A 12,994-nucleotide genomic window follows, 5' to 3' on the forward strand; every position below is an offset into this window, starting at 1 on the left:
TGCTTCATTTATCTACCACCCTCTCATTACATTCTATCTAAGCCTCCAACCCTCTAGTTTAAGACTATAACCTCTCGTTTTAACATTCCCCTTTTTAAATATAAACTTCTGTACTGTAAATCCCTTTGAGTATTTAAATGCTTCTATCGCATCCCATCTCTGTTCTTTCCTCCAATCGGTCTTTTCTGATCGTTTAGATCCTGCAAACCATTCACCGGTTTAATTGCCCTCCTCTGAACTCTCTCCAGTATGTCAATGTCCTTCTGGAGATGGGGGTCTCTAGAACTGTCCCCAACACTCTAGGTGAGGTCTGACCAGAGATCTGTGAAGTGGGAGAACCACCTCTCTCGTCATGCTATTAATGCCACCGGCCATACACCCCAGCACCCCGCGACGCTTTTTCGGAAACCTTTGTTACCATAAATAATTACTCCTAAATGCTTTATTCTGCGTGGGGATCAACATTAAACTGCAGTTGCCCCGCTCTCAACCGTTCTACTAATTGATTTAAATCACATTCGCCATTTGGTTAATCTTCATCTCCAGATTACAGAAACACCCCACACGCATAGGTTTTATATAGTTTTTTTTTTTTTTTACTCGACAGGGGTCACTACGTGACACGCAACAGAATAGGGCAGGGTAGGCACATAGAAAATACAGGGTTAAGCGATAATACACTATACAAACACAAAAGCAGGAATTGTTGGGGGGGGTGACTGGCTGAGCTGGAATGTCTGATCCCTGCATGATTGTTTTTTAAGCGGGCACAAAAAAAAAAGAAAAGGTGTGATCAGCAGCACTCGCTACACATGAACGGAGCTTCGCGTTCATTGAGAACGTGGTGCTTCACTCATAATGAAAGTGTTGTGCGATTGCGGCGCACGGAGGGTTAAGGGGGTTCCGAGGGCTGCCTTGGGGTACCAGGCAGGCCCCTGCACCAGGATTTGTGCAGCGCCATTCAAACGCTGTAAGAATAATGGCGCTCGCAGGGATCCCCCGAATCTGCCGCCACACAGCCGGCGATGCTGCCAAGGAGGAGTCCCAGCTGTCGGCAGGCAGACTGATCTCCTGTGTCTTGGAAGGGGGATCCTCCCAGTGGTCGTTATTTGGGATGTAACAACATCCTATTAAATGCGTCCAAAACACTTATGTCTGGGCTCTCGTGGTGAAAGGGTTAATGTATGATGCACGTTCTGGACGTATGTAAGCTGTCATTACTTTATTCTATATATTCCGATATATACTTTTGTAGAATTCTGTTTGATATGTTGACACTTTTTCGGTCAACAAAAAACGATTGTAACATAAATGAGTAGAAAATCCTTTATTAGCACCCAGGATACATTTATAAACCATCCGCCCACCCGCATCATGTATGATGTCATAGTTAAGTAATACATGTTTTGTACACCTATTGTGTGCTGTGCTGCAGATCATGATGGCGCCAAATTAAGTAAAAAGTCGCATTTCAGATAAAAGTAATTCTCACAGCATGTTTATCATATTTACCATTCACTGAAATATTATTTTTCTGTTGCGCTGCATACAGGGGCCGCCGTCTTTACCGGTGTATTGGGTTTTTAATGGCTGCCGTTTTGAAATAGTCCTGCCCGGCGGCGGATGCTCATGCGCAGTCTGCTAGAACATTGGGGGCATTTGCATAAAATGCCCCGGCTGTGTCTTCTGTTAAATTATTTAAATCGGTATTTTCCATCCAATCATTAAATAAAAAACGACAAATAATTGATGTGTTTCGCTGACAGATTCGCTGATCTAAGGAAATCTTTAAGAACGAACGAGGCGTCTATCCCCCGCCGGCTTCCTAACATTGTAGAGGGAATTGAGGCAAGAATGAAGTCAGTACTGGGGAGACGGGGAAGATTTTCTATGGGGGAGGGGCTGGTCTTACATTATTCTGCTCATTTTATAGTTTTTTTTTTTTTTTCTTTTCTTAGTTTTCTGTGTCCTGTTCACACGAAACACTTCAGATTAGCAGCACCTTTTTGGAGAGCGCTCTGACTATTCTCCCCAGCGCTGTATACAGTAATACCCTCCCAGTGCTGTATACAGTAATATAACCCCCCACCCAGAGCTGTATACAGTAATGTCGGTCGATATTGACAAAAACCTCTATCTCATTTTGTCTCAATAAGTTCACTTTATCTGCAGACCCAGAGGCCGCCATTGTCAGTCGTGTTCATACACCATACTGAACTGATGCTTTATGGCGATGCTAATGAAGTCTGTTCATCCATAGACTATCATTAGTCAGAGTGTCTGGCTGGGTATTGAGACTGAGCCGTTCTATTGTTCCCCACAGACAGTATGATAAGGAGTCCTGGTGTTGGTCCAGAGGTGTCACTGTGTGACTTGCGGTAGGAGCAAGCGAGCATCCGCAGGAAACACAGAAATCAAAGAGAAAGTTACTATTTACAAGACTTTTTGCGAGCGTCTCATAAATATATATAGTCTCACTTTTGTGTGAGCGAGGCAGCATACAGAGCAGATCGTTTACTCCTCAAATGTGATGTAATAAAAAAGCACCCGCAGTAAAAGAGTGAAAAGTCATGGATTCTGGCTTCTTGGCTTAAAATCCCTGAGGAAGGAAGAGTTTAATAGTAACGATGAGGTCCGTTCGCTGCCCGGGATCGCAGAGCTCTCCGCGCGGGTAATAATAATAATAGTTTGTGGCACGTCAGAGGTATTGGTGGTGCGATGGTGGCCGTCCAGGGCCAGGCCGTGTTCTCGTAGCGTGTCACGGGGCAGCCTGTGTCTGCGCGGTCGGAGGTAGATCTAGGTTTGTTCCAGGAATCACGTGTTCCCCGTCTCCTTCTATAAGAGAGTCCCACTGATTGAAATCTTTCTGAAGACCTGGATGATAGGATTCATAGTGAATGCACGTTACGAGGACAGCAAGAAATAACATTATTTACAAACAGACATAGCGAGCGTCCCGACGACCTCTGCGACAACCTTGCAGGCTCAGTATGTACATAAAGTACAGCAGCAGCCCAGGGGTTATAAGCAGATAAATGCGTTGGACACGTTGCACATCGTCCAGTTTGGGCCCACAGTGCTCTTATTTAATATTTTTTGTCTTGGACCCTTTAACGACATTATTATTTTATATAGCGACATCATATAGGCAATAGGATGTAATAAGTAGTATATAACATAACAATTACACTTACAGAAACAACAGGTAAGGAGCGCCCTGATCAGAGGAGCTTACAATCTAAAGGGTCTTGTTCACTTTAATTCATGTGATGGCTGAATGAACCCGGTAAACGCACGGATTCCACCTAAATCAATACTTCTGTTCAGGGGTTACAGAGGGGGGTGGCTGGGGGGGGCCCCACATGGCTCAAATCCACGGGACCCGACGCCATTCGCCCAAAGTTACTCACCCAGATGTCTCTGGAGGAAGGCCAGAGTCACGTTAATAATGATGTCCATGCAGATGTACGGATCGATTTCGCCTTTCAGCTTAAATATTTTCCCCACCAGGTAGCCGGTCAAGAAAGTGAAGTCTGGAAAACTCTGGTGTACGGAGCCCCTGCGGGGAGGAAAAAGATAACCCCTCAATTTACAAATCAACTTCATGATAAACTCGCTATTCGGCTCCTAAATATTATATTAAACTAGTCTGCTGGTGATGCGGAGGGTGGATGGTAATAAATAAGGGGACCCTGTAAATGTGGAGCCCGTTTCTCCTGCTGTAAAGACTCTTAATCAGTAGTTGGTCCGGTCTTAGATTCAGGAGCCATAAGCCGATCCCATGCATTTTTAAATGCCCTCACTGTATTACCCTCTGCTACTTCTGCTGGGAGACAGTTCTGCTTATCTACCACCCTTTGAGTAAAGTAAAGCTTCCTTATATCTAAACCTCTGACCCTCTAGTTTTAGATGTTGGTCTCTTCTCCAAGCATTTCTCCTCCTTTGAAATAGCTTTCCCTCCTGTACTGTTTGAGGTTCCCTCCTGCTCTAGAACTATAGTAACTGTATATGAGATCTGCATTCTGGGTCCATCGTCCTCTTTTTCTTCCTTTTTTTCTTCTCTCTATCATCTCCATAAAAGGGGCACCTTTGACTTAACATTAAGGTCTGGTGTTTAATTATCGGTTTAGTCTTATAATATAGTATATTATAAGTAAAGGGGGGTTAAACTCACACTTAATTATTACATGCGATGCTATAATTGGGCAGATGACCGAATGGGCTGCACACCTACCAGTACTTACCAGTACTTACCAGTACTGCCGCTCCAACACACGGCACAGGGCTGCGTGTACCCAGACGGCCGATCGGTCACCCCCCAGTCTACATGTAATAACTGGGATTACAGACAGCAATAATATCCCGGATCACTCACTTAATGGTGATCATCTTTCTCTCCGCACTCGATGAGTCCATCTTCTTCATGATTAATATGTTCTCCACCCACTGGAACTTCTCTGAGTTCACAAATAACACCGGCTGCTGGATGGCGGAGAAAACCTCATTCTTTAGGGAAAACATCCAGGCGTCCAGCGCAATCCCGCACCTAGAAACCAACGAGAGCGTCACGGAGTGTGGGGTCCGGTGATTCTGCCGCGTTACCTGTGTGCGGGGGACTTATACAATAATATAACCCCCCCCAGCGCTGTATACAGTAATAACCCCCCCAGCACTTTATACAGTAATATAACCCCCAGCGCTGTATACAGTAATATAACCCCCAGCGCTGTATACAGTAATATAACCCCCAGTGCTGTATACAGTAATATAACCCCCAGCGCTGTATACAGTAATATAACCCCCCAGCACTTTATACAGTAATAACCCCCCAGCACTGTATACAGTAATATAACCCCCAGTGCTGTATACAATAATATAACCCCCAGCGCTGTATACAGTAATATAACCTCCAGCGCTGTATACAGTAATATAACCCCCAGCGCTGTATACAGTAATATAACCCCCAGCGCTGTATACAGTAATATAACCCCCAGCGCTGTATACAGTAATATAACCCCCAGCGCTGTATACAGTAATATAACACCCAGCACTGTATATAGTAATATAACCCCCCAGTGCTGTATACAGTAATATAACCCCCAGTGCTGTATACAGTAATATAACCCCCCAGTGCTGTATACAGTAATATAACCCCCAGTGCTGTATACAATAATATAACCCCTCAGCACTGTGTACAGTAATAACCCCCCAGTGCTGTATACAATAATATAACCCCCCAGTGCTGTATACAGTAATATAACACCCAGCGCTGTATACAGTAATATAACCCCCCAGCGCTGTATACAGTAATATAACCCCCCAGCGCTGTATACAGTAATATAACCCCCCAGCGCTGTATACAGTAATATAACCCCCCAGCGCTGTATACAGTAATATAACCCCCCAGCGCTGTATACAGTAATATAACCCCCAGCGCTGTATACAGTAATATAACCCCCAGTGCTGTATACAGTAATAACCCCCCAGCACTGTATACAGTAATATAACCCCCCAATGCTGTATACAGTAATATAACCCCCAGTGCTGTATACAGTAATAACCCCCAGCGCTGTCTACAGTAATAACCCCCCAGTGATGTATACATCAATATAACCCCCCAGTGCTGTATGTATACAGTAATATAACCCCAGCACTGTATACAGTAATATAACCCCCAGTGCTGTATACAGTAATAACCCCCCAGCACTGTATACAGTAATATAACCCCCCAATGCTGTATACAGTAATATAACCCCCAGTGCTGTATACAGTAATAAGCCCCCAGCGCTGTGTACAGTAATAACCCCCCAGTGATGTATACATCAATATAACCCCCCAGTGCTGTATGTATACAGTAATATACCCCCAACACTGTGTATAGTAATGTAGGTCGGCATTGACAAAAACCTGGTTTTATCTCATTTTGTTCCAATAAACTACGCCATGTAGCTAATCTCGTTACACAGTGAACGTCATTTACATTCAGTTTGTATAAATGTCGGGGTCTTACAGCAATTTCTGCGTTGAAGTTGGGGCCCGGGGCAGGCAGGCTCCACCGGTGAAGTCTGGGGTTTGCAGACATATACTAACCATATTATCAACCTTAATAAATAGATTTTTGCATTAAAAGAACAAGAAGTCTGGATTCCTACCTGAATCGGGCGTCTCTGCCAAGAGCTTTGATTGCCGTAGCCGCCCCAAACGAGTGTCCGGCTACAGAGATCCTTCCGACGTCAAGCGAGTCCTTGGGAAGAACACGTGAGGTCGTTTTGTATTAATAACAGAACATAAAAACACAAAACACTTGAAAATATTACTCAGAGGTGTATGAAGGTTATAATAATAATAATTCCCTGATACTCCGGGAAGGAATAGAATGGACGTGTCCGTCCGTCGGTGGAGCACCGTGACTCTTTACGTACCTTTAATAAACGCCAGTCAAACGGTGACGGTAATGAGTTGGTAACACTTTTTCCAGCATTGATGTCAAGCAAGAGATCTAAGGCCCTTATACACTCGTCTGCTCTCTTCTGCACCTGAAAGATACATTCACCAGTGTCAGTGATCAGGACTGAATAAAAAAATAAATGATGAATAGATTTTATGGTATTGCAGTTCACCGTTAATCATTATACGGAACCAGACACAGACCGTGGTGCAGAATGACTCCTATTACTATTATATAGTGATTCCTGACACTGAGGGTGGTACGGGATAATTCCTATCATTATATAGTGATCCAGACACCGATATGGTACAGCATGACTGCAAGCCAGACACAGGGTGTGGTACGCGATAACTCCCATCACTATATACTGAGTCAGACATTGATGGTGGTACAGCATAACTCCCATTACTATATTCTTCATACATCACAGCTCACTCCCTCAAACCAACTAAACCTCGCTTAGATCACACCTCACACCCATCATAACCCACTAACATAACACACCACTCCTATGAAACCCAGACATCACAAATAACACCCATTACACCTAGCCATCACACCTCACACCCATCATACCCAGCTATCATCTCCAGAGCGACTTGAGGGAGCTATTGGTGCTGGCAGCTGAAGAGGGAGCGACGCCATTTTGAAAAGGCAAGTCCCCCCCCACATTGGTTTCGCATTGTCAGCATTTGCTTCAAAGGGCTGATTACTGGCTATGAAGGTAAGATACTGGCCAGGTGGCAACCCTAACCCCGACACATCTCAGCACTTACCGATTTATTTATTTTGCTGTTTGATTTGATGATGAGCATTATTTTTGGTGAATTGCAGGTCACAGTGCAACGAACATACACAACGAAGAGGCAATAAATATTAAGACAAATAAATGATTACGGTATGTCTCAATACAGCAACACTACACTGCTGATGGGATCCGGTAGTCTCAGGCTTTGTATCTCCTTTACCTGCCAATAGGTGTCCATCTACCAATGGCTAAACCGGGAATTACCCACAATCCCGTGTGGCTATATTTGTAGGCAAGCACATGCAGACAAGGAAGCCCGTGTTCCAGCCGTTCGGGAATCAAAGCGTGACAGTCACATACCGCGTCTCCCTATTTACATGTTTCTGCTTGGATTCCCTACAGCTGTTTGGAAACGTTGTACTTTTTTAACTTTGAGCAGGATGTTTACACGTAAAAATATTAACGCAACAGACAGCTGAACAAATGTAAGTTAAATGGAAAATTAGCGTTTATTAACACTTCTTCCCCATGGATATTTCAGGAAACCAGATACAATGCCTTCAGATTTCCATCTCAAGAAGAGACCTCTGAGGTTCCAAAAAGCTTATGTAACTTTACATATTTTTCTTCCATCTCTTAGACTGTGGGGATCAGACATTTCTCTACAGTGTTTTACCAATTTATTTATTATTCAGCTACATACTGCCCACCCTTACGACCCCACATTTCCAGCTCTAGGTATAGTATTTCTGTGCTGGGGGTATAAATCGTTATTTTGTTTTAGTCTCACAGAACGCTAATCCCGCTTAGAAAAACATTATTATTATTATTATACCCAATCAAAGAAGGTTATTTCTAGTGTTTGCTGATCTCTGGGTTCATTGGTGGCTACCTGTTCAAATCGGAGGGGGAATTCATCGGAACCCGCTTTGGGTGTCTTATTGTACAGCCAGACCTCCTCCAGACCCCCGCAGTCCCCGTCGCACGGGCCGTCAGTGGACTTCTCTCGGAAATAAAATGTCGCGGAGGCGGATTCATCTCTGAAAGAAAGAGTGAGGACTTATCTGTGGGGAACGGAGATCTAAAGCATCAAACAATATTACTGGGTCAAGCTTTATAAGCCGGGTCAGGTGGGTACACGTTACCGGTATGGCAGCTACACTACAACGAAAAGGTCCTTGATGAAAAAGCTACGTTTGATACAATGAATGACTGCCGTTTAACTAGGTAATGATAATAACACTGATTTTGCTGTTGCTGTGAAGCTAACCATCCTCAGTAACTAATCACGGCTAATCACTCCATGGACGTCTGGGATAGGCAGAGATGGTGGAGGCCGGTCCATGTAGTTGGAAAAAAAACAACTCTCTTTCTCTGCGAATCTGTCTCCAATATTCTGGCTTCTTGGAGTACTTCTGCAAATGGGCGGAGCCACAGCTCGCACCTCGGGGGTGGCCTCTCCTCTGTTCCTCCAATCAGGGGAGAGTGTGTGTGCGGAGGCCCCGCCTTTTTGCAGAAGTACCTAGATACGGAAAAAAAAGACAGAATGAAGAGAGCTGTGGAAAAGGAGACACTGAAGTGGTCGGTGGAGAAGGTGGGGAGACATTGAGAGAAGCGTGAATGACAGTGTGAGAGATTGCGCAAGAGTGTGAGAGCAACTAAATACAAACGTTAAGATTGGTATGAATCCGAATGCACGAGTCTAGTAATTACTGTTGGCGGATGATCAGGGACATCACAGGCCCAAGATCCTAGGCAGCAGGAAAAAGGGAGCAAAGAAGAGGATATAGCTGCTAGACTATCACAAAAGGCGCCCACTGGTAAAATAAGATGGACGTTTCACTGAGAAGGAAAGAGACCATTCAGTAAGTTAGAATAACTTGCGCTTCCCATCTGTTGGTAGATGAAGATGCGGTGTCACCTACCTGTGCTCAACAGCAGCCACTACAAATCCCTGAGAAGCCAGCCCGATGCAGACGGCAGAATACAGGGTCCTGCAGAGGAGCACAGTCTGTGTTAGATAAATGGACACGTGTGCCACTAATAATGTGGCTGCTCCCCATGAGTCTGATTTCTGCAAATAAAGTATATAAACAATTCAGTCTGCCCCAAAAGGCCACGTATCCCTGTCTAAAACTCATCAGCTCCTTTCCGTATCACCCCTTGGTCACATGGGTGGTCCACGTAGCCCCTATCATGTTACCCCACTCTTGCTGCAGACATCTGTATGGCATCTGCCCTTTCTATTTGTATCCTTAGGTAGTCAGGCCTGTGCCCCTGACTCTACAGCAAAGGCTCCTAACCCGCTCCCGGCCTCCCTGTTGGAATATAATGAGGTAAGAATAGAACACAGAATGTGACGGCAGATAAGACCCATTCGGCCCATCTAGTCTGCGCATTCTGGCCTGTTTGGCGCACTTCGAGGAACCTGACAATCCAAAGAATTTTATGATCCTTTGAGTGGACCATTGTTCATCGAGAAAGATGTCGAGTAACATATGATGTCATAAGATGACCTCAGAGCTGAAGAAGGGATCTCTGAAGTCTTGGAAGCTCACATCTTACACTATGAACGTTAGACCACAAACTTCTCTGGACCTTCCCTGTTGCCGATATGATAATATCCCTATTTTTTGTGTTTAATACCTGAAAGCTCCGAGTCCGTGTGAGAAGATAACCAGCGGATATTTCTCCCCGGGTTTGAAAGGTGCATTCCACTTAGCCGGACACGTCACGGAACCTAAAGGCGGGACAGGTTCTCAGTACGAGGATTCTGGGCAGTGGTATGTTCTGTATGTCTCCTATGGGGGGGGGTTTATTTTTTACATATAGGAGCACATCACACATTTTAGAGGACAGAGCTCCTTAAAAAACACCGTCATCAAAATATATTTATATGAATATAATAATTATAATAAGATTTAATATTATTTAATATTTATCTTACAATAATTATTATTAATACGCAGATCCAACATGTCACTGCTAATGGATTCACTTTTTGTTCTTATACTGTATCCCCCCGCTATTCCTGTACAGTTATTCATGGTTCTCTGAAATGTAATAATAAATATCGTTTAAAAAAAATAAAAAAACTCATGGTGCGAAGCAAATCGTTACTTTAGGAGCATCGACCAAATTTGGATAGCCAATGTTTGCAAACAACGTATAGATCAATGTATAGGTCGAGAGAATGTTTTTGTGCCTGAGCTTTAAACCACCGGCTCTACTCGGACCGCTGTAATATTTGATGTGATTACGTTCCACCGAGCTTTAAATAAATCTCTGAAAGAGGAGCGATGGTGGCACTTGGAATGCGTTTGGTATCTTACCGAAATAGTAGCTGAATATAACATCCATCACGGTGCGGTTTAGTTTGAGGGTGTCAGCCAGGCCAAGGTAATACTCCCTCTTGGGAATCCATACTGCGTTCTCATGTTGGCCGTTGTCGGAACACGGGTAGAAGAGGCGCAGGAAGCTCCCCTGTAAGTAATAATTATTCTATGTTATGCCGCTGTATGAAGATCCGCCAGTCTGACCCGCAGGAGCTACAGCTTCATATCCCATCATGCTCTACAATGATATGATATAGGAGCGGAGGTCCGCGTTATTACCCCCCGGCTGGGGCCACATCCAGCTACCAGTCCAGGTAGTACAGATTGTGCACCTACACGTCTGTTCAAAAGTTTAGGGTCACTTAGAACTTTCCTTGTTTTTGAACGAAAAGCACATTTTATCCATTGAAATAACACATTCCTATATTAGGTAATATTCACTACCTCTTACTGAAATAATGTCACACTTTAAAGGGACAATTTACTGTCCCATGCATACTCCGCTTAGTAGAAGCTGCAGCTCCAGAGAATTGCGACAATATCGAAGCCTGCAGAACGTCAGAGCGATCCGGCTTTCTTAGTCGCTTCATCTCTAGATACCTGAGTTGTGTGATCGCTCATGAGGTCTGCGCAGCCGACGCTGTGGGGTCCTCTGCCTGCAGGGACGCCGCGGAACTGGATGCTGCTGTAACTGCCCATGCCTGCCGACGCGTCCAAGCCCCCGGGGCACAGAGTCTTCTTCTGGGTATAGAAAACACATCAGTTATTGGTGTCTTCGCACATAAACACTTCACAGAAAGGGCATCAAACTGCAACTCTGCAGCTGTGTATCTACCCCGGGGCATACGCACTAAAGCGTGAGCTGAGTTGTGATGCTGGCCCTGTATGATGTATAGTTAAATCAGGAGATACCGAACGTGTTCCTCATTCCCCTGGGACGGGGTACGGCGTTCCCAGCTGTTAGGAAAAATGACATCTTGCCATACTGGTCGTAGAGAAGACAGTACAAGGGATACGTGGGGCCCAAACATTCAGACAGTGAGATGTGGGGTTAGGTGGGCTTCCAAGACCCCAGAGGTCTCGCTATATTGGGGGGGACCCCTGAGGCTATTTGTATTCTTCTCGCTCGGGGGGTGTTGAAAGGTATCGAGATTCTAAGCAGGTGAAGCCGTGTGTTGAGTACAGGTGAGGGGTATCAGGATAGAGACGGAAACGTTCCTCACCCAATGCAGAAGGCGGCTCAGACTCAACAAACCTCTTGGTAAACGAGTCCAACGGCTCATCACAGCTCCGGCCTCTTAGGTTGATGGCCGCGTCGCCATCGGTGGTCCGGTGACTTTGGGTTGTCCGCCCAGGGGAGATCTGGAAAGAGTTTTAATGCAGGATCTTAGCAGCTGTTGCATTTTATGTATAGTTTATCGCAGTGAATGAGTGTCTCGGAATTCTGAAGGTCAGCTGATTAGTAGTAACGTGAAGCCGTGCTTTACAAGGACCTACAACTTCCCACAACACGTCACGTCAATTGTCACTAACTGGATGTTTGTGCATGACGTGCCCAGACTGTCAATTGGGGTTAATTGGGGTTAATCAGTCATTGGTCTCATCTTATATACAGGAGTCATATGTCTATCCCATGCATGTTTAAATACCCCCACTGTATTAACCTCTACTGCTTCTGCCGGGAGGCTGTTCCATTTCTCCACCACCCATTCAGTAACGTAAAACTTCTTTACATTACAAACATTGCATATAAATAATAATGTATTAAACACATTTAGCGATACATCGAGATGACAGACTTTGCTGACAAAGCACCGATGGAGATAAAAACCTCCCGCCTCCGCGCCCTACGAGCCGTCCAAATAAATATACATTTTACCGGAAAGCTCGGGAGGCTTTGGAAGCCCTCGTTCTTTTGTGAGGCCCCACGGGACAAAGTGCCCTTTCCAGCTGATTACGGCAAATCATTATGTGCAAACTCCAGAGGCTGCAATGTTCCCTCGCGGCCCCCGCCACTGCCGAACGAATGCACACGTGATTAATGAACTTAGATTTATTCCGCCCCGTGGTATACTGATTTGGTTTTCTATAGGCTGATATGGGGTGGTTTATTGCAGGCATATTAATGTACTATATGGGTACTTTAATAGAAATTCGTAAATTCCTTTCTGAGGTAGAAGCTGCAGCTTCCCTCCTTCTCCACGATCTAATGATTCTTGCCAGTGATTGGCAGTTAAAAAGGCCAATGAAAGCAATGGAAGAAATTTAAATGCACGGCGGTCCGAAAATGGCAGCGAAGGGCTACCGAGCCCTGCTTACTGATCACAGTGTGATGATCAGCACAGATCCGGGGGAGGGGAAGCCATGAAGACGTTTCTCCCTTTCCAAAAAAAAAAAAAGAACAGGGAAAAAGGAAATAAATAAAACAAATAACTAAAATTCACCATGACATCACATCACTCG

General features: G+C 44.7%; 1 protein-coding gene across 4 annotated transcripts; it reads right to left on the reverse strand.

Annotated features, from left to right (window-relative positions):
• Positions 1 to 1,958: 1,958 nt before the first annotated feature.
• PLA2G7 (phospholipase A2 group VII) lies at positions 1,959 to 11,940 on the reverse strand. Of its 4 annotated transcripts, none has more exons than XM_053461238.1 (11): positions 11,787 to 11,940; positions 11,132 to 11,272; positions 10,529 to 10,679; positions 9,843 to 9,936; positions 9,122 to 9,190; positions 8,089 to 8,236; positions 6,423 to 6,536; positions 6,153 to 6,244; positions 4,376 to 4,546; positions 3,411 to 3,559; positions 1,959 to 2,874 (listed from the first exon to the last, which is right to left on the reverse strand). In XM_053461238.1, the coding sequence occupies exons 2-11, from the start codon at positions 11,228 to 11,230 to the stop codon at positions 2,759 to 2,761; spliced, it is 1,203 nt and encodes a 400-aa protein (XP_053317213.1). In that variant the 5' UTR covers positions 11,231 to 11,272; positions 11,787 to 11,940; the 3' UTR covers positions 1,959 to 2,758. The 4 variants fall into 4 exon arrangements, with proteins under 4 accessions (XP_053317213.1, XP_053317212.1, XP_053317211.1 ...); XM_053461237.1 differs by having other exon boundaries at positions 11,132 to 11,269; positions 11,755 to 11,939; XM_053461236.1 differs by having other exon boundaries at positions 11,755 to 11,938.
• Between the last annotated feature and the right edge of the window lie 1,054 nt (positions 11,941 to 12,994).

The sequence above is a fragment of the Spea bombifrons genome, chromosome 3 (genome assembly GCF_027358695.1).
Source record: "Spea bombifrons isolate aSpeBom1 chromosome 3, aSpeBom1.2.pri, whole genome shotgun sequence".
NCBI lineage: Eukaryota > Metazoa > Chordata > Amphibia > Anura > Pelobatidae > Spea > Spea bombifrons.